Source organism: Chrysoperla carnea, chromosome 2 (genome assembly GCF_905475395.1).
Source record: "Chrysoperla carnea chromosome 2, inChrCarn1.1, whole genome shotgun sequence".
Taxonomy (NCBI): Eukaryota; Metazoa; Arthropoda; class Insecta; order Neuroptera; family Chrysopidae; genus Chrysoperla; species Chrysoperla carnea.
The window spans coordinates 42,769,389-42,792,706 of NC_058338.1; the positions used below are offsets into that span (position 1 = coordinate 42,769,389).

The 23,318-nt window shown below is 29.8% G+C and overlaps 1 protein-coding gene across 1 annotated transcript in view; it reads left to right on the forward strand.

Moving 5' to 3' along the window:
• Positions 1 to 606: 606 nt before the first annotated feature.
• Positions 607 to 23,318, forward strand: part of LOC123293240 (heterogeneous nuclear ribonucleoprotein L) — a 406,564-nt gene continuing 383,852 nt past the window's right edge. The window contains exons 1-2 of the mRNA XM_044873989.1: positions 607 to 741; positions 13,382 to 13,507. Of these exons, the coding sequence (XP_044729924.1) occupies positions 673 to 741; positions 13,382 to 13,507 (195 nt within the window). The 5' untranslated portion in view covers positions 607 to 672. The remainder of the gene's footprint in view (positions 742 to 13,381; positions 13,508 to 23,318) is intronic.

The window sequence follows — 23,318 nt, forward strand, 5'->3', positions numbered from 1 at the left end:
TAGAGGATCTTGCTCCTACATATGAAAAATTTTTAGAGTTAAAATACGAAATAAAAACGCAATTCTTACTTCTAAAATATTACTCGGCAATATTGGAGTACAAAAAACAAGCGCGGCTTTGGTAATACTCGCACCTATCGAATGTACATACACAATCGATAGAAACGCAATCGCAATGTCGTTACAGTATCTAAAAAGGGAGAAATTAAAAACTTGGTAAAAAAAACATACATAAAACTAAATAAAATTTACCCTTAGGTACTTATAATTATTTTATTCGCATTTTAAGAACGAACTGGTAGATAAATAAAACAATAATCCTGTATGAAGACGTATTACGCATGTGAATAAAACGTAAATCGTTTTTAATTACATCATAAAACATTCAACAATTTATCCTTAGAATGTACGTTAAAAAAATTCACCTATTGACAATTTTCCAAAACTAAGAAAATGTATTGTGTATTGCATATATACATCTACTAAATCAAGTTCCAGCTGCTAGGTCCACCTATGAACACACTATTGAACTACATATATCTAACGAAAGAGGTGGTGGAAATAAACTTAATTATATTTCAGTACACTCCGAGTCTTTATAGTGAATGGAAGTTTTTGTTGTTTCGGTGATATAATAAAATAAAAATTTGTGCATAAAGTGAGTGATTTAAAATGGCGTATAACGGTGAAGGACCTCATAATAAAAGACAGCGAACAGATACTGATTCGGGCAATCATCGTGTAAGTCAGAAAATTTTATTTTATTCATATTGATTGTCAAATGACTGTTCCCGGTGTCAAGTTGATTTGTGTTATTTATCAATATTATTGTATTAATTATTTGTTTACATTTGATATTATTGTTGTAATTGTTATTATTATTCTATTTTGTTTATATAAAATTTCTTAAACCTTTAACTTTATTATGTTATTAATGTAAGAGGTTAGTTTCAATCGATCGGCTGATAAATAAACAACCATAAGACAGGGTTGAGAATTGTCATGTCATAAAATATAACCGGATTATTTGAATGATTCAAATATAATTTTTTTTAATATTTTGATTATTACGCCTATGTGTAGTAAATTTCGCTGAATTTTTTAAAGTTATACATAATATTAAGGACTTTTATTTCCTTGTTGTAAACCTTTAATTTTAAAGCGGTTTAAATTTTCCGTGAAACGATTGATAAGTGTCAAAAATGTTAATAATTTTCATTGCTTTCATTTATTTGATAAAATATTGATTATCGTAAGAATTAGATTCGATAGTCAGTTTTAATGACCGTCGATGACAGTAAAATGAAATTTGGGGTACCAAAGATGGGACTCTTACTAAAACCAAACATATATTTAAAATTACACTTCCTGTTCTTCATTTTGCTAAAGTCAAGTTTAATAGTAATTTCGTAAGATTTATTTTAAATCATGATTTTAAATTTGTGTAACAATATCTCAATCTAATTATATTTGGCGGTTTTAATCAGTTTAAAACTTTAAACGATTTACTTTTCTCATAATATCATGAAACAAAATAAATTATGAAATTGTTATAATTACTATTTAAAGGTTTACTGGTTAAGGTTTATGCTGCCTTTCACTGATAAGTTCCTGAAAAACACTACTTAAAACTCATTAGTGTCGTCTTGTCGAGATTTTGAAAATATTAAAGCCTGACAGTAATTTGACGTTATTAAACGTTTGAAATCCATTGTTTAGAAGGTAGAAATTAATTTATAAAAGAAGCGATTAGGTACCAGGTAATAAAATAAGACAACTTAATTCAAATGATTAGGAACTAAAACTAATTCTTGATTTGACCAGGATCTAAGAAATCACACTATAAGAAAGTTAGAACTAATTCTTATCAATCAATACACAATGATTAAATTTTGGAAAATTAAGCGATAGATTGAATTTTATTCTTTTGGTACTTTCGTTTTATTTTCACGAATAGAAATTTAAAATTCGTCACAATCACATTGGAAATAGTGCTCAGAAACCCTCAAATACAACGCGATAATATTTGTGAGAAATTCTGAAACTCATAAAATCGTGTCGGAGTTTTTCAGGCTATAAATATTGACTCACAGGTCATAGATCCAAACTTAAGCAGTACAATTTAATTTTTCAAATTAGAAGAACCATATACTATCTGGATAAATTAAATTATAATAAAATTTAGCTCCTGTCAGCATATATTTTCATTGACTTTAAAATACTCCAATATTTGTCCTATTTTGTTATATTTTCAATATGAGGCTGTAAAAGAAATTGGGAACTAATTTTAATCCGAGATGCCCTCTCCTGCACATGTTAATTAAAATAAACATACGCAATGGCTTTGCAGCTGCTAGCTTTAATTTACATTTTATTCCGGATGAAAAAATTTTCTCAGCTTATAGATGTTATTAGAAAGACTTGAGAACATTTTAAACCAAATCTACTGTTGTAGATCAGAGTTATAAGCATTTCTATTATTTATCGTTCCTTAATAAAAGAAAGGGGAGGGCATTCCAGATGAAAATTTTTTTCCTGTTTCCTGATGTTATTACAAAGGCTTGTGTATCAATTTTTAACAAAACATGAAAGTCTAAGCTTGAAATAACAAGGTTATGAATAAAAAATTTGATGTATATATATAATTATAAGCCGTAAGAATATTATTTAAAAAAAATATCAAAATGAGTAAAAGTAAAAATTGTTAGGCTTAGGTTTTCGATGAAAAACATCTAGAAATAGTAATAAAATGATTTCTAAAGATCCACTAGGCTGGGGTCAAACTGCTTTTTTGAAATATCAGTCATATTTATGCAAATAATTAAGTTAAAAGTAGTATTATAGATTATGGATATTAAAAATAAAAATTCTTCAATCATTTCAATAAGAAAGATAATACACGTTAAGAAATTTTTTTTGGGTTACCACTATGTTAGTTTCCGTGTAAACGCCATACTGTATTGGTATGAACGCTATTATGTGTACTGTATTGAAGGAATATTATCATTAGCAATAATAGTTATGGCGGAGGAATCAATGCAGCATGGGCGTCAGGCCCATACTATTTGACGATACCCACAATACTTCTGGTGAATAGCTCTTCAATACTGTATTAAAATTGCTTCTGTTAACATAGATACTATAACCCCAGGCATTTTTACCGTGTAGAGTCACAGCCCAAAAATTTGATTCACCTAGTTTTTGGTATCATTAGATCTGCTGCACATTTTTAGAAATTGTAAAAAAAGTACTATCTTGAATTGAGTTATTGAGTTCTTTAAATCATCTGATTAGGTTAGGTAAGGTTTGAGCGGCCGTCATGGGGTGGGATACACTTAGGCCATAGAGTCCGTTTTGAACCGAAAGAGGGTTGGCCCAATCCCGGCCACTACTCCATGAACCATTTGGAGCTGTTTAAGAACAGCAGGAGGGCTTTGACGTCGACGGACTCCAGGTCGGAGAGGTTGATAAAGAGAGGCTGGCTCATGTGAGTCCATCTCCTCATGACAAGAGCTGAGCAGTTACAGAGAAGATGAGACATTGTCTCCTCCTACTCACCACTAATCATGATGATAGTCCTTGTTATTAGTAAATGGAAAAAAATTTGGACTTAATTTAATAATATTTTGTCTTTTGACTAACGTGTATGAGATGCCGAACCCAACGCTTTCCAATACATTCCAGGTGTAACATGCAAAGTGTACAGAGTATTGTCTGTTAATCTGCATCCTCCGTTGCACTGTATCTCTGAAAAGTCATTATTGCGCTATTTTCTGCTAAATTATTTTTGTGGTGTATTTGACAATCTCTAATAATAAGACTGGTTGGTTATTGGTCTTTAGAAATAGCTTATACCTGACATTGAATAAGTTGATGTTGCATAGGTGACGATTCACAGGTGGTAATCAAAGTTGATTTGTAATAATAATTACGAACATTTATTATAAAATAGATTTTTTAATGTCTCTTGTACTGATTTCGTCTAACATTTGAAGAATTTTTTGAATCTCAACATAATGAAGTTGCGGTTAACAGTAAACCGGTTTACATATGAAAAAATTCCTTTTTTTTGTTTTTTAATAAGTAATCGGTTACAAATGTATAAAGTTGAGAGCTAATAGTTTTTTATAATTTATTCAAACACTTAAAAAATTACAATTCTACACTGCAAAAATATTATATTTCATATGACCTTATAGAGAATATCTAACACCTTTGCAAATCCTAATATAAAAATTGAGTGAATTATTGACCCTTTAGCCTTAACTTTTAATTGAAAACAAAGTTGTTAACTGTAAAGTGCGGTGTAGGTATGCTGCATTTGCGATTTGAATTTTTATTGCGTAACTAACGGGCACATTTTTTCCTAACAAAAGTCTCTTATGTTGATCATTTTAGTAAAATGATTAATTTAAAAAATAGATAGATTAAAAGCTTGAAAATAAAAGATCGAATTGCGGGATTTCGTGGGACTTTAAATATGTGGTGGACCATGAAATTTTGCGTTGATACCAATCATAAAATTCCATGAAAATTAGCACATAATTTTGACACACACGAGCCATATTAACTTGACTTAACACGATGCTGTGATTGCACTAACTAGGAAAATTTTTTCAATAAATGTTTTAATGTGAACATTCAGTTGTGATTTAAAATTTTGTTTAAATGTTTAGCTTTCGACATTTCGAAAACTATGGCAGATATCGAACATTTTATTCTCATTTTTCGTCTACATTTATAAAGATAACAAAATTCATCATCAAAGTTGAAAATAAGGTACTAATAATTTCAACTACAAGTCTTACTAGTAGGTAAGCTACAAACAGTATAAAACGATGGACTTTTTTTTGAATATTTTAATTTGTTACCTTCTTAGACATATAGATATGTATAATATATTATTCTACTTTTAGTTGTAAGTTTCTTTATTTGTCTTTATTATTTGCGGTAACGAATAAACCTGTTATATAATAAACCATGTACAGCTGTAAAGAGTAAAGACACCGGAGTAAAAATTTGATGTTTGTCTATTTCTATTGAAGAAAATAGAATTTTTAGGATAGTTTTCATTGTTACTATTATGCTTTCCGCGCATTATCATCTTTCTATAAACCCAAATATATAGCGCCACCCAAAAATATTATAATTTTTTTTTTTTTAATTTAAAAAAATACGTTTTTAATTTCCAAGTGTGGTTAATCGTTTGTGTAATTAATATTTTTCAATTAAATATAAATAATAATTAATGTTATTAATGAAATATTAAATGTAATTAATAATATTATGAGACTATACATATAATTAGTCTTTGTGATAATAATACATTAAACATACCTACAGTACATATCAACCCATACGTAAACTTTGTAGGTAAATGCTAAATGATAAATGATAATGCATATCAAATTAGTAACCACATTTTTGTTTTGTTGTTCAAATATAATATTGTTTTTTGTTTTATGTTAGTGATGGATTGTGCTATTGTTCTTTTCTGTATCTACGTATATAAAGAGTGTCCAACCAAATTACTATAAACAGAACCTTATTTTGTTAATTTTAGCTCCTTAGCTACCAGTGGTACTTTTCAGTCCAGATTTTTACTACCTCTGAAATCCCAGTATGTGAAATATTATATGTTATAGAATATTATTATTTTAACATGAGCTGAGTATCATACATAATACATGAAACTATGAAGTACCACCAAAACTATGAAGAAGAAAATAAAGTTAAAGTTTTGCAGAGAATTCAAATCGTCGAAACACAAGAGTACCCTTAGTAGCTTCCTAGTGAAATAGTGTTAGTAGTTAAGGTGTTAAATGTAGAAATTTCTTTATAACTTTAGATAGTATCTCGCATTACAGTTAACCCAAGAAAATAAAAGTTTTTCTGCTTAATAAATCCAAGTGAAGTTTTTTCACAGGGATTATCTTTATTTGGATGCAAGAAATGACCTATGAAAAGTCCATTGCAAAATCATGTTCAAAAAGTTATTCAAAGTGAAAGGTCGCGAAAATATATTTTTTACAAATATCTCGTTAACTATTAAGTTTAACACCCGGTATAAGGGATTATTATATTTTGATGAGTGGACAGTTTAATATTTGATATATGTTTGTAATTAAATATTTTTACGAGTGCAAAATTATTTATTATTAATAATTAAAATTATTAAATTGGTTTTTTTGTTAAAAATTTGTTACATATAAAATAGTTGCAACAGCGCAATGTGTAAAACCGTATGCCAATTTTAATAATCAAATCATGTACAAAAGACGAAAATTACTTACATTCTGGAGATGAATAAAATCTGTATACGGGAGAAATTAATGGACCGCCAAATCTTAAACCTGCGGGGTACGTTTTTAGTAGAGCTCTAGAGCCCTATACTAGCATAATTTTTGTTGGTGGTTAGAATTGACACAAGATACGTAAAAAAACAGTTTTGTTGAAAAGGGCATTTATTTTCCTTAGAAAAGAAATTGCTAAAGTGAAATTTTGTAAAATTAATAACTTGGAAGAGTAACGAACAAAAATTTCCAAAATTAAAAGTTTTATTTTTTAAATGTGGCATAGGGTCTCAAAAAAGTTGCCGACTCCTGTACTAGATGATTTTGTTTCGAATTTTTTTGTATTTTTCGCACCGTGAATATATCCACCAAATATTAGTTCTAAATATGGGGGGACCCGCGTAGGGTAGACGGTCAGATGAGTAAAAACAAAATTGCGATAGGTGAATTAACTCGATAGGGTCAAATTAATATATGGTGGGTTAATTCCATGGAAAAAAATATAAATTTCAATAATATGAAAAATTTTTGATCACGCTCGAGTTACTACGAGTAACAAACTTTGCAAGTCTCCCATTTCTTTGGATTTCGCTGAAGTCGTCAGATTGTTGGAATGTACATTTTTTAGCATGTAATTAACCCACCATATCTTAATCTGACGCGCTCGAGTTAATTCAAATATCGGAAATTTCGTTTTTACTAATTTGATCGTCTGCCCTACGCGCGTCCCCCCGTATTAAGGGCTGATATTTGGTGGAGGTACTAAGGAAGGTCCAAGGAACCTCCCATATCTTAATCTGACGCGCTCGAGTTACTACAAAAACACCCTCTTGGGCTCCCCTACTATAATTAAATAGTCGTAATGTCAGGCCGACGGAAGTATCATACAATAAAAGACAGAAATGATATTTTGTTTTAGTTTATTCTCAAAATATAAATGAGTAAATTCTTAATAAGAGTTAATTTGAAATGAGTTAAGGTAATTTTATATAAATAAAAACCGGTTAAGATTGACGTTTTTTTATTAGTTTTATTTAAGCGATATAACTGTATTAAAATTAATCCATTTGCTTTATGTGTTATCATAAGCAGCAATTTAATTCATGAAGTTATGTTCTCCATTATAATTCACCTTATTATGTATTCAATTATTTATTTATAAATGCATTTACTTGCTGATTAAAAAAAGAAAGTTTTGTTTTTTACTTGCATATATTTGATACATTTCTTGATTTAATTACCTACAATATTTCTTATTATTCATTTGGTTATCTTATGTCCGCATTTACTCAGTTATATATATATCATTGTATATGGTGATTTTTTTAAAAGCTCCCACTTATCAGGTGTCCTAGGAGTAACGGTCGCTTTTTTGCATCCGGTAGAAAATAAAATTCTAAGACAAAATGTCCTCATCTATTATTTGATCCGATGCTCGGATAACTAGCTACGAATTAAGTGAGGGGGGAGGGGAGTGTAAGAAACTGCGAGAGTGAAACGCGGTAGCTTCAACGTTACGCTGGCGTGTTCATATGCATATGCGTGTAAGTGTGTGAAATGTGTAGGAAGAGGGAAAAGGTATTTTCGTCTTAAAATTTTATTTTCTACATGATGTAACAAGGGCGCCCGTTACTCCTGGGACAGTCTGTATTTTTTGTATATCACTCTGTATTTTCTGTCTATTTTTTGGGGCATTGAAAATACAGTACCAAAGTTTTTGATACAGTGCCGTTTGTATGGTCAAACAGAGAGTCAACTTTGTTATGAAACTTTATTTGTTTTTTGGGAAATATTATTTTGGAAATTTTATTGGTGGAAACTTTTTAACCCAAAAATAACTGAAATCACGTGAAAAAATTGAGTTCTAGAAAAAAAAATTTTCAAGACAAACGTTCATTTTGTTAAATTTTTATTTTGTGCCCAGAAGGAGATATATTTTAACAAAATGCATAATACAGCCCACCGAAATGCTCATTTTTACTTGAAAAGCTAAAGTTGTTTTGAGGCAAAGAACAAGAATCTGTTACAAAAAAAATATACTCAGTTCAAAGTAAAAAACCAAAGTTGATCCTCGCTTGAACATGAACACGTCCATTCTCCTTTAAAAAAAATTGAATTTTAATATTTTCGTTTCCCTTACCAATGAGCAGGCATGTGTTTCTTGATTTTCTATTCCGGTTTCGTAATACCATGGTGGAAATTTTAAAGAAAATCAGCCTGTATAAGTACGTGTGAAATGTAAATAAATACAATGTTTACTAATAAGGAAGAAATTTTTTAAAAGAATGCATATTGATAAACAAATATTATATTATTTATTTCTTTTTTGAAGCCAATCCATCATTATATCAGTTTAATATTAATAATTCAATAATGCGAGTTCTAATTTTTATTAAAATACTATTATAATACTTTTTTCTGATTAGTTTGGGTTATAAATGTCTACATCAAGCATGGAGGTTTACAGTTTTGTTTGTTATTTTGAGGGGAGTTGGATAAACATTTTCTCCGTCAGAAAATATTTATTTATTGACTATTTTTATGTAAAAAGATGCGCTAAATACAATGATGACAAGAATAAATTTGTTAAATCGCGGCTTCATTAGAAATTATGTTTTTAATTAATTAATTTTCAAGTTATGCGACTGTTAAGTTGGCTTTATTTGCTTGTGATCTTTAACCTTTTTAACGCGCGAAATATTTGACGCAGGTGCAGAACGAGTGAGAAAATGTCTCCCCAAGCGACTAAAGATTTCCGAACGGTTGATGAGAGTGCTGACGGGATATATAAGACTGAAAACGTGCCTAGAAAGTGTACATATTTACAACGCTATATATAATTAGTAATTACACACAAAAAAGGGAAGCTTTTACCGCGTTCATAAGTTTATATTATAATATATAAAAGAAAAAAAAAGTATAAAAAACTTTATGAATTTATTTTGTTGAAAATTTAAAACTATAGCCAAATATATTAAATTTATGGTAATGCAAGATTTTTTTTTTGAAACAATTAACTAATATTTTAAATTTATTTCTTCTTTTTTTGTTATATCTTGACACGAATTTTCTGAGCCCAGATATTCCATCTGTTTATTAGCACTTGATGTTCTTAGCGATCGGAGGGGCGTAAAAAATAAAAATTTGTAGCAAGATCTTGTGCAGTTGTTATTAATTCTTTTTAATATTAACGATCGATAATGAGTAGTAAGTGATAAAAAAAAACAAAGAATCGCAAATTCCTTATACAAAAAGTGAAAAAAATTAATTGGCTGAGTTAATTGTTGAAATTTTTTGTTTAGAAAGTGTTTTTTATAAATTAGAAGAGTTTAAAAAACCAAAACTTTCCACCGCGATTTATTGCGTTTTCGAAAATTTTTGAAAGTATTTTCTATAATTTTGTTTCATTTTTCGAGAGTGTTTCGTTTCACATGACCACTAGTTGAAGCTACCTGCAAATTTTCAACTCTCAATCTTTTATAATTTTGAAGAAAATGGACGCCAATGTTTTGTCCTAATTTGTGCTCTCACGGATAAACAGTTATGTTTACAATAAAATGTTTCAAACAGAAGTTTTTAAATTTTTTATTAGGAACATTTAAAAAAAAAATCTTTAACTCTTAATTTGTTGAGAGCATTTGAACACTGAAAAAGATCATTTTATTTTACTATGAAACCGTGGTTTTACAATTTTTTTTATATAAACATAGTCAATAAAATCTCCTGACGGAAATCGATGATTTTGACTTCAATAAGTCTCCCCAATATATATCTTTTGCTGTAACGATCATCTCGTGGTGAAAAATGATAAGTTGCATTGGTGGTAAATTGGGAATGATTAAAGAATGTAGTTTCACGAACATTACATGAAAGAATTTATTGCACGTTTATTAACTATTTAACTGATAAAGAAATAATTGCAATTTTATAATTACTATAATTAACAAGAAAAATATTCAATTAATATTTTATAATTAAAGTGTTTTTAAATATAAGAATAAAATCAAAATAATTAGCAACTAGACTGAACCGCCAGCTCATCTTGTCCATCAAAAAGTAAAATTAAATTAGTCAGACATGTTGGAGTGATATTGGTATGATCTCTGCACGAATAGGTGTGAACTAGCAGAGAACATGATATCAATGTGGCGTCCCAAAACACCTTATCGGGCTCGGTGTGGGCATGTATACTCAATGTCACAAAAAATGCTCGTTTTAAAACATTCTAAGTGTTACTATTATAACATAACATATGATGCGTACGCTTAGAATGTTTTAACTGTGGCACTTTTTCTGACAGTGAGTGTATGTCCCAAGCTTAAATTTTTTCCAAATCAATAGTTAAAAAATTATGAGCATTATTAAATTTCAAAGTAAATATATTTAATTGGTCTTAATTGGTAGTCAAAAACACCTCAGATACTCGGAACGAAAGAAATTTTTCAACCATAGAAGTTTAAAAACACGCTCTGACAGCAGAAAGAGCGTTATATTTGTGCTGTAAGAAAAAATTGATTAAAGACCAGTTAGTTTTTGAAACACGTATTTTACAAAATACATTTTTCCTAATATAAAAAGTTAGTAATTTAAAATTTTCTCTGCCTCTTTCTAATATTAGAATTACAACGTAAAAAAAACTAATTCAAGTCGAATCTATTGAATTCAGTATCCTATACAGCTAAGGTTCTCACTCAAGTTCAGAATTTATACAACTCCTTTAAATATAAATATTATCGAAGATAATAAATGAGAACTCTAGGATATGTCGAAAATACGTATTTTAAAAATACAAAAAACTGATCTAGGAATTGGGGCAAAAATCGAAATTTATTACAACTCCTTTAGCTTTACAACTTTTGTATGAAACTTTTTTTCTAATAAACCATTATTTTCAGAGCTTCGCTACTGTCTAGGATCATTTATACTTCCGGTATATTTCATACAGGTATAAAAATGATCCAGCTTATTGACACTTTTTTTTAAACCATGGTTTCCTTTAGGGTTCGTGTTTTATAGTTCTTTCAGTGTGGATCAACCATTACACCTTGTATGCCAAAATTATCCGTACAATTCGGTTCCACACATCTGTATGATGTAAATGTGATTGATATGACATAAATAAAAGTAATTGATTCAATATCTTTGAACTCGATTAGGTGTGGTATATTATATTTGATAAATTTCTTTTTCCATGATTTAAGAAAACCTGTTTTAAAACTTGTTTAATACGCGTGGTGTTAGTTGTGGGTGAAAAAATATATATAAATGCTATTTTTATATCCAAATATAAACTTGTGTGGATTTACAACTTTTTCGTTTCTGTATTTAATTCTTAGTGTTTGGACATGATAGATGGTTGGTGCAATAAAATGTTAAGCAGTTGTGATTGATTATTTTTTGTCTGATATACTGCATACAGTGGAAATACTGACTTCAATAAAAATACACATACGCTACTGGTTTAACTTCTACATTAGAAGATTTTTATATGTCTATGCTTTTGTATAAATTCGTTTATTTCAATGAATACTTATGCATCAACCAGTTTTATACCCGCCCGCTTCTCTGGGTTTAAGAGTCTAAAAGACATTGGTAGAGAACCACCGCGTTACAGACTTCACCACCTTGCTCTTACTAATCCCCCTTCCATAACACTCAAAATAAGGAAAGGTAGCTATATCAGAACATTTCATTTTAACAGAAACCTTTAATTTTTTGTTCAAAATGATGCTCATAGATGGTGCAGTGAATTGTCAGACTAAATTTAATTTTCAAAAATAAATGAATATATATCTATAAATTATAGCTCATGTTTCATAAAAATCCATTCAGTATTTTTTGTGTGAAAGCGTAACAAACAAACAAGTAACCTTACTTTCACATTTGTAATATTCAGTAATGTAAGAAGTGGTTTTCTATCGAGATGTTAACAGGGGCCATAATTTTGTTTTTCTTTTATGGCCAAAAAACTTAATAGAAACACCTCAGAACACATTTATTCAATTTGACTTCGGTCGTTGAGAAAGGTAGCTTAAAAGGATGAAAATCTCCTTTGAATGCAAAAGGTGAAACTCCAACCCTAGAAATCAGTTTTTTAGATGTGTAAAAAAAAGCTTCATGCTTTTGAAAACCCCTTGTATAAAAAACAATAAAAACTTCGCATCTTGATTAATCTCAACAAAAAATTCCTTATAGTTTCATTTAATCGTGTCCTCATTAAGTTAAACTGAAAAAGTAAAACAAAAATTTAATACCTATTTTGTAATATTAAATCAAGAATGAAATTATGTGAGATACATGATAGATGTTGCACTCTACTAAAACATACTGTGTTTTTTGTTATTGTAGGAAGTAGTTGATGAACTATAAAATGATGTAGTGTTCTACCTCAAAACTTGATTTTTTTTCTAAACTCTTTTTATCAGATATACATATACATAATGTAAGTTCAATGGCCAAAGTTATATGCCATTTTAATTTATGGTCAATATAATAGTGACGCTGATGTTGTTAGACGGTGTAACGGTATTTTATTTGAAACATTAAATTATGATTTAATTATTTATTATTTATAATATATTTATGAATATTAATATGTAATGAATAGTTTGCTGTTTTTATGTAATTTAATTGTACCGCCTAGTCCGAGACTAAGAGAAATAAGCTAACTCTTTCATTTTTGTTAACACTTGGTGTTAAAAATTAATTGAAATTAATAAAAAAAATTATGAGAATAAAAAAATACCATTTCCTGTCGATTACAAAATATTCTAAATTTATTTTTGAAAATTTATTATTTCTATCAGAGTGAAAATATCATTTTCCAAGACCCAAATATTAAAAAAATGTCATTAACAGAAATTAAAAACAACTCACCATTGTTTTTGGAGCTTTTATAGAGGGGTGATTTTGAAATGTTGGGGGGGGGTTATCCATCCCGTGTACCAAAATTTGACGGTTGTGCCAAAACAAATTGTGTATTTTTAGGAAACACCCCCCCCCCCCCCCCCAACAGTTATAAAGTCTAGAACTCTAGAATTGTGAATAACATAAACAACTTAAATTTAATTTATATATTTTGATTTCAGACGAATGATGCATCAACTGGCGGTGGAAATGCCGGCGAAGAACCACGTCGTAAACGACAAGAAGAAGCAAAACCTAATCATGTGCTTCTTTTCACAATTATTAACCCAATGTATCCCATCACAGTGGTAAGTTACGATTGACTTTTTTTTATTATTAGCAAATTGCATGAAGATTTCAATTTTAAGACTGATATTTATTCGTTCATAAGAAGACGGAAGACTGACAAGTATTGAATTTTTTTTACTTTACCGTACACAATCACCCTTCATGGTGATGGGTCACATTTTTTAAGATACTTAATCGAAATCAAACTTTAAACTCAGCCTACGAAGTTATCATCATGGGATGAAGTTATCATCCAAGAGTTAGTACATTAATGTATTAGTAAGTACATTATTTTATAAAAAATTGAAAATCAATTTTAAAATGCAAGAAGATATAAATTTTAAGCTTTGAATTTTGACTCAAATTTTAAGACTGTAATGTGAAAAGGCTCTGAAAGAAGATACAAATTTTATCCTCTTAGAGTTTTGAATTTTGTTTTTGAATTTGAATTTTTGACATGGTTTAATAAGTATTTCCTATAAATTATTTCGAGCAATACAAAGAATTAAATTTAGCTTTAATTACAAAGATTTGCGAGCTGAGTTTTTTTTAAAAATAACAATAATGTAGGTTTAACCTCCGTTTTTATGACATATGCCTTATCACAGCGGCCACCCACATCATTATTTGTTAAACTATATTTATTAAATTACATTCATATTTACAATTACATTTTTGATGTGGGTGGAATCGGTTACTTCGTTCTTATCCAAGCGGCAATGTTTTCAATTCTGCACTCGCATTAATTATAAATTGTCTACACTGCCGCTGCCTGAATTCGAACCCGCATCCTATAGTACAACGTTCAAAGACTAACGCCTTAGACTGCTCGGCCATTTAGGCTCTTTTTAACTTCTGCGAGCTGGAGTTAAAAAATTTATAAAGTCATTCCGTTGCAAGAAATAATCATTCTGTAGTAAACTTAATTTTGAAGATTTAAGTTTTGATAACGTTAACACCACCATCTACCCTTAAGGTTGTTTCAGTTGTAAGTGATATATATTTGATTTATTTAACCCGAGTCAGTTGTTAAAACTGACTTCTACACACTTTTGCGTTAATTAATTCTATCTAATATTTAAATGTTTTGTATGAGATATATTTATTTATTTACCGTGTTTATTTTATTCATTAATTTACTTCTCAAACACTTTTCAAGAAAATTTCAATTTGCATTTTTATAAAGAAACATAATTTTTATTTTAAAAGATTAACGGTGAAAGAAAATAATCGTTCTTTTCTTGTATTTTAACAGTATACATTACAATTTGATGTAATGGTGTAGTAAGAATTTTTATGCCAAATTTCGTTCCAAAACGTCTAAATTCCAAAAAAGACCATATTAATAAATTAACCAATTTTTGCTCTTAAAAAATTTGTTTTAATCGAACGGGCTTCGTTTGAATATTGACGTTTAAATTTTGTCTTAAAATTCGTTCAACAGAAAGAAAAGCTACTTATTCCATAGGTAATCTTAGATGGAGGGAAGAACGTACTTGTGGTACTACAAGACAGATATGGTCTGAGTACAATCGCAGGCGTTCCGAAGTTCTCATATCACTTCCAATGGCCTCTGTTCGCAAAGTTGTTGCGGCTATCACAGGACACTGGCTGGGCGGCAAGCATGCTGAACTCTTAGGCCTGGCAGTGTATCACGACTACTGCAGGAGCACAGTGGTGACGAGGAGGAGACAATGTCTCATCTTCTCTGTCACTGCCCAGCTCTTGTCATGAGAAGATAGACTTACTTGAGCCAGCCTTTCTTTGACGACCTCTCCGAACTAAAGTCAGTCGACGTTAAAGCCCTCCTGCTGTTCTTAAACAGCTCCAAATGGTTCATGGATTAGTGGCCGGGGATGGACCAACCCTTTTATGGTATCACAACGGACCCTATGGTCTAAGTGTGTCTCACCCCAGGACAGCCACTCTAACCTAACCTAACCTCTTCCATAAGTATTTTTCAATTATTTGATAATGAAACACATGTTGAAATAACACATGTTTTAGACAAAAATAAAAGTTTAAACTTTAGAGCTGCTACTAATATGATTAAAATGTAGATTGAATTGAACTTGAGTGTTCTCTATAATAGAATACGAATACGAATGTGGTTATTATGAATTATTTATAAACATTTAGACGTGATGTAGTTGAGATGTTTGCTCATTGCTATTGAGAGTTGATTGTATATAGAATATACAGGGAGAAAGTTTAACAATTAATATTCAAAAATATTAGCTCTAGTTTATAAAGCAATTACAAGAAACATTTTGAATGAATTGCTTATTTTTGAGAAGAGTTAGAATATTGTGATAATGTTTCAAGTGCGTTAAAAAAATTGCAAATATTTAAAAAAAATATATTTTAAATGTACTTAAATTGCTCATAGTACAGTACGCATACTTTACGATACGTACACACAATATGCATGCCTTCGATAAACTTTAGTCGCGTGATGAGAGATCTGCTCAAGCATTCTGCACATGCGTCAAAAATTTCGTTAAATTTCTTTTAGCTTTGTAATTTCATAACCTCTACATAATTTTATATAAATTTATTTTTTAATCTATAGTCAGTGTCATAAAAAATGCACGGATTACATATAGGTTATATGTAATCCGTGCATTTTTTTGTGACACTGTAATACCTACGAGCTAGTTAAAAATTTTTTCATAACGTGATTATTATTGAATGATGTTTGAGAGTGAAAATATTAGAGCAGAGAAATAATCTTAATTAATTCATAAATCATTTAAATAATTTCATCATGTTTTTATCACAAGTTTTTTTTATTTGCTAAGTAAGATTTCTATTAAACTAGCCTGATTCCCGCCCGTTTCACTGGGCTTAAAAGTATATATCACCGCTTTATAGCCTCCACCTCCCGTGATGTGCACAGAATTAATTTTTTTTAAATGTAAAATAGTCAAAATTCATTGAGTATATCAGAAAAGTTGGCCATGAATGGTTTGACATTAGTATTTTAAATTTTTACAGAATACTTTTATTTATGGTTCAAAATGATGATTATAGATCATGATGATTATAGATCTGGTCTATCTATAATCATCATTTTGAACCATAAATTACAGATTTCCAAAATAGTAAATGTCAGATTAAATTTAATTATTTCATTTTTTTTTTAAATATACCTTTATAAATTATAGCTCATGTGTTATTCTGAAGTGTGAGCTATATTGCTGTACAGTTTCATTAAAAACCATTCTCTAGTTTTAGCTTGAAAGCGCAACAAACAAACATGCTTACTTTCACATTTATAATATATAGGATTGTGTTTTAACGAAAGTAAACGAACAGGCCCGAAAATTACCGAAGTTAATATTTTTTTGCATACCTACACCTTTGCTCTCGCGATAAAAGAAATTCTCAAAATTTCTGAAGAACTTGAAAAAAAAAATTTTTTAACTGTAGAATAGGTTGAAAAATCTGAAAAATTCATTATTTGAAAATAGATAAAACTAAGTGTAGATAAAAAAAAGTTTCAACCGCATATTCCTACCTACCATTTGAAAGATAAGAAGTTATTTATGTTTTAAATCGAGCGTGAGTAAAATGGTCATAATGCGAAAGTTGACAGATTAAATTATGGCATTCATTCGAACATCCGAATCCGATTGGGTCACATACTTCTACCATGGCTTACCATATTTATGGATCGCATACTTTAGTAATAATTTACTAAATACATTCAACCTTCAACATTTACGCTGTTAGCAATTATTGTGCATGCGAATTTAGGAAAAAATAGGCCAAAAACAATAGACCTGGAAAAAATAGACCGAAATAATTTCTGTAATAGGGTCCCATTTTTGAACGCTATGGCTAAAAACTTCAGAAACCAGCTCATATTTACAACAAAACTCCGGAACTATAAAATTTCCGGTCAATTTATTGGAGGCTATTTTTTCCAGTTACCCATAAACTCACATGGTTCCGATCAAGTTGTTTGTGAGTTTGTTGAAGACTGACATGACAATTCAAAACCCAGGCATGAGCGTTAATTTGTTGTAAGCGCTCACAAATAAATTTCTTTATGGACAAGTGGGTAAGTCATCTCTGACTAAGAATATTAGGGGCTTGGATTTATGTCAAGCGCCCTAATTGGTGGGGCGCTTGACATGAATCCAAGAAGTCCGGGTTCGAGTCCTGGTTCGAGTGTATTTTTTTCAATTCTCTTTAATTAAGATTACTAGACAAGATATTTGTCAATATTTAGTTTACGCCTCTATGTATCATATTAAAAACATCAATTATAATCGAGAGACCATGATGAAAATCAATATCGTATATGCATGATTAAAAGTAAACAAAAACAAAAAGTAATAAGAATAGAAGGTTTGAAATTGTTTAAGTTAAAATTACTATGACGGATTTTAATGATTGAATTTCTCCGTGTACTCAATGCTGTACGTTTCACAATATATTTTATTGGTTATTTAACTGAAAATATAAATTAATCCATTGAATACGATACAATGATCTATTTATTATAAAAACGTTTTAAGAATTTTTTTGTATCCATAAATCTGTTTAGTTTTTAAATCGTGTTTATTTACTCTATTTTTTTTATCGTATTTATTTAAAACATTTGCAGTGTGATAGTACTGTCGCATAAAAAACAATTATTTTTTTTTACAAAATAAAAAATTATCATGTACCCGATAAATAATCTTTTGTCAATTGTAAGATGAACTTTATTCAAACGTATGAGAATTTTCCTGTCATTGAATATATCGATCTTTCCAAAAGGAAATATTGATTTCTAAGCTGCACACTCAACTCTATCTAGAACCTGCTCTATAACTAGTGTCTTTCTATTTTTGAAAATTTTGTCTCAAGATGTTTTAATAATCTGTACATTAGAAAATGTAATTCTGAACATGAAACTTCTTCTAAACTAGAAAATACTTTTGTACAACTGTTGTAAATACTTAATTCTTAGGTAGAGAAAAATGACAAACAAAACCAACTATATTAAATAGGAATTTAGCAGGGAAGATGCCTGAGGCGCTTTATGTTAGTAGTATAGTATAAACATTCAAAATCGTAAGTTTTACAAATATACAGGCTGTATTTCTTAGGATTGTCTATGAAAACAGCTTAAGAAAAATTATTTTAGGTTAAATTTAATATACTTCTAAAAATACAGGAAAAATTGTTTCTTTCTGAATCAAGTTTTATTATAAATAAGAGCTTGGACGCTTAACGCTATTTATTAACTATTTATTATGCTGGGAAGCTATTCATGTGGACCTCAAGGGTTGCACCAGACTCTACCCACGGCTTGTTTTCACAAGATACAAAGCGTTTCGAAGAGTATGCATAAAAATTGCGTATTAGACACTTGAACTCATTTTTCTCAGGAAACTCACGTTAGCCTTACAGATAGAGAAAAATCTTAGTAACTTTAAAACCAGAATTCTGTGAACAATAAACCTTGCTTGTAATTGAATGTTCGACTACTTACTTTAGGTCTAATACAGGATATAAAAGAAAGACTCTACTATTTTGTTAAATTGGAAGTCAAAAGAGATAGTTAAAATTTTTTTAGTCATATTTACACAATGTATAAATTATACAAACTGTATCTATAAATATATAGGAGACTTTCTATAGATATAGATAGTCACTCATCACGATATCTCTGGAACTATAAGACCTAGAGACTTGAAATTTGGCAGGAATATTCCTTTTGCCAAGTAGAGGTCAGCTAAGAACGGATTTTACGAAATTCTACCCACAAGGGAGGTTGCGGGGGTGTTCATGAATAAAAAATTCATATTTTTCAATTATGGCTTTTAATAGTTCAAAACTTGGTCAGAATGTTTTAAATTACATTTAGAAATTTTTTACACTTCGGAGGGTAGAAAGGTGTAGCGAGAAAGTGGGAAGGAAATATCGAATATTTACAAATATACCTAAGTGGGGTATCAAATAAAAGAGCATGACGTGTACATTACAAAAATGTTATCCAACGCAAGAAAATGTGGAGGGAGGGGTGCAAGTGGGGATGTTGTCCAGCAAAGCGGGCGGGTAACAGCTAGTACATTATAAATAAACTTTATCTCGTGGCATGCTTCATCATATTCTATAAGAAAAAAATTTCGCGTGTTCATCAGCTGTTCTCGTTTACGAATAACATTATATTGTTTAACTACTAAGGCAAATCATTATACTTGTAATGTGTTTACATAACAAAATTTAACGATATAAAGTACGGTTCTTAAGTTGGAATTTCAGTTTCAGTTGAATTATGAAGTTTAATACAGTATACAGGGTGTTTAAATAGCTCGAGACCCCCTTTAAGTTTTAGAAAATAATGACTGAAAAACAATATGACCAATACAAAAGTACAATCTAATGGTGCCCTTGAATTTGACCTTAACCATGAAGGTTTCTTTTAGATTAAGCTGGAGTCTCGAACTTTTTAAACCCCCGGTAGATATGTAAACATGCCCCAGTTTTTAATTGCTATTTTATGAATTCAACAAAAATTCTTTTTAATGAAAGATAAGTAAGCCAGTGTTTAAATCTCGTTTATAGCTGGAGTAGTTTTCTAGTACAAACTTTTTTTCATATTCAAACTTATTCTTAGAAGAGTGAGATGAAATAGGCCAAGTTATTTGATATTGAAGTGGGACATTCTTCAGTTTTATCTATTTTACTGGTAAAATATTAATGTTTTGACTTATTTAGTAAATTATAAAAAAATAGAAAAAAAATAAATAGATTTAACGTATGTCTCAAAATTTTTTCTTTTGTCGCTATTTTTTCGACAAATTAAAAGAATTTTATTTTTTCCGGGCATTTGAAATTTTCATTCACTCCAAATAGGGATTACTTGCCCAATTCGATGCATACCTCATTTTATTTTTTTTTTTTAGTTGAACCGTTTTTGCAACCAAGAGATTGTACTAATAGACGATTCTGTAGGTTCGGGTCACGATTTTAATAGTACTATAGATTTAGATAGTAAACCTCGTAAAAGGCACAGATGTTATGTCTTAAATAATTATAGTTGTAAAACTATTTTACTTGTGGTAGAAATAATTTTACATTATATTATTGCGTCAAAATTTCGTGTAATGAAATGAATCTCTTTAACCTTCAATTTTGCGTGAAATTATGTATACGATCATTTGAAACTATCATAATTTCAAGTTAAAATGTGACCATTAAAAAAATACCTACTAATTTATTGAAATGCTTTATTATTGCTATTAGCTTTAGTACAGAACACTACATTGTACGTCATACCATTATGATAGATATTTAATGAAATATTCATTAAGTACAAGCAACAAAATTCTTCATTTTTTATGAATTCTGAAAATTTGTGGGGAGCTATCCAATTATTTAAATTATTTTATTTATTTTAAAAGCATCGACGGAATATTTCTATAATTTTCACCAAAATTTGATTGTAAAACAAAAAAACTTGAAAATCATATAACTTGATAAAATTAGACGGAAAGTAAGAATAAATGTTGCGATATTTGGCTTGATTTTCCAAAATTTTATTCTTACTTCTTTTTTAAATCCCTTACATTATATCATTAATTATCATCAAAGTTAAGAATTTGATGAAAAAGTTGCAAACCTTAATCTACCCTGTTAGTTCTTCTTTGGTTTACAAACAGTCAAATTATACTTACAATGTATGACCAAAGCATTTAATAAATATAAGCTTGTGTTGATTGATACACCCACACAAAGAAATTTGTGGCTATGAAAAATAACCTCATAAATCCTTGTAACTTATCGACAGTTCAGGAGTATTCGCTGGAACAGTGAAAGTTTCGTAATTAGGGTCCCCGTCGTGTGGTGTTTTTACGAGGATAGCCAAGAAATGAAAATGACGATTGTGTGGTTGGTATTACGGTTGTGTATTATGGTCGTTCTCTCACAGTGCTGAAACCGTACCTACGTTGGTTTAAGCTAAGCTTATTTTAAAAAAAAAAGAAAAATATGGCGCCTGTGATAAACAGTGAAGCCAAATGTAATGTGTTAAGTATCAAATGAACGGTCTTTAAGACCACACTCTGAAAACCCCATCTTATTTTTTTTCTTAAAGGGCGAAAAAGATTTTAAATATTAATTTATGATAGGTAAAAGGCAATTTAAAATTGTTTTTAAATCGATACAAGAGATCTGATCTCGTCTCGCGGAACTCTATTCTCTATGGTGCTAATTCTAGTAACTTAACTTTTACGAGAGAAATTAAAGAATGAATAAAAGTACACTGCACACTTGGTATTACATCTTACCCAACTATGATATTATCCTTTTAGGTTTAGTGTTTAGTAACATTTTAGTAACATAGATAAACATTATCATAACCCGTATCATTTTCCAAGAGCAATTATGATTGTGCTTGGAAAGCGTTCTTTGTAACATCTGATCGACCAATCCCTTCCTAAAGATTATCATTATCTTTATGTTAACTTATAGTCACATTTACATCATGTTAGTTATTACTATTTTATGTTATAAGTAAGCATCATAAATAATTGACTATGAAGCAGAATCACAAGGCAGATAATACGTCCTCTGCATCCATGTCAGCATTTAAGTAAAAAAAGCTAACGAATTTAAGATGGGACGATTCGAGATAAAATTACAAAAAGAAACTCACGAAGTTTTTTTCGACTTTGAACACGAATACCTATTTTTCTATTAAACGTACCGTGTACTTTGACATAAATGGGCTTGGAGATAAAACGCAGACAAGTTCAACGACACCAAAATTATCAAATTTTAATGAATAGAACGCAAGATATAAGCGAAAACGCAAAAAAAGTAATTTTCCAAGATGGTGGTGAAAAGGTAATTTCCTGAATACGCAAAATCAGATTTAATGTCTCCAAACAACCCCCTATTGGATGAATGAATAAAAAATCTAGTTTCACAAACTTTGGAGCAGTCCCTAACTGCACTGGACTACTAGTCAGGGCAAATATTTCATTATTTAATGAATATGCAAAAGTAAGTTTGAGTTGGTGATACACTATCATCATATTCTGGTCACTTATGGGATTGATATTTAATGCTTTGAGTTTCTTACTTTGTCGTTTGACAAGATTGTTCTAGTTGTCTTCTATCTCCACGTGTTATATGCTCCGATAAACAATTTCCACCATTTTTGAAAAAGAAACCTGACGGTTTCTTTCGCAAGCCATTGTTTATCTTCGCCAACACTATTACCAACTGTCATTGTAATATATTGAATGTTGGTGCTTACTTTGACCACATAGCGTTGTGATTATCAAATGCACAAATAATGATCACATACATAAAGTGTTAAAACATGTTGCGCGCATGCTATTTCATAATAAATGCTTTTCGTGTGTGCGTAGATACACGTAAATAGTAGAATGCATCTCCAATGTGCTTCATAGAATCCACTTGATACATAATACCAAAGTCGAAAACATCACAAGCGTTGGAAAAAATTTTCCTATTTGATTTTTTCCCCATAATTACTTTTGGGTTATGTGCCTTATTACAGGTTAAGAAAAAAAAATCAGGTCCCTCTTTTTTTAAAGTTTTACAAAATTGTAAAATTTGTATAGTTAACATTTTGTTTGAAATTTTCACAGAAATGTTGGGTTATTCTGATTATCAAATACCTCTGGTATTTTTTTTGTGAAAATGGCCTTACATGCTAAAAATGAAGAGCCAATTCATTTAATATGTACACTGAAAAAAAAAAAAAAATAACGGCAACCTCATCCCGTTTGGCCGTTTCATGTTGAAATAAAGTAAAAATACTTTCAAACAATTGCCTAACGATTGGAACCAGTACAGCTA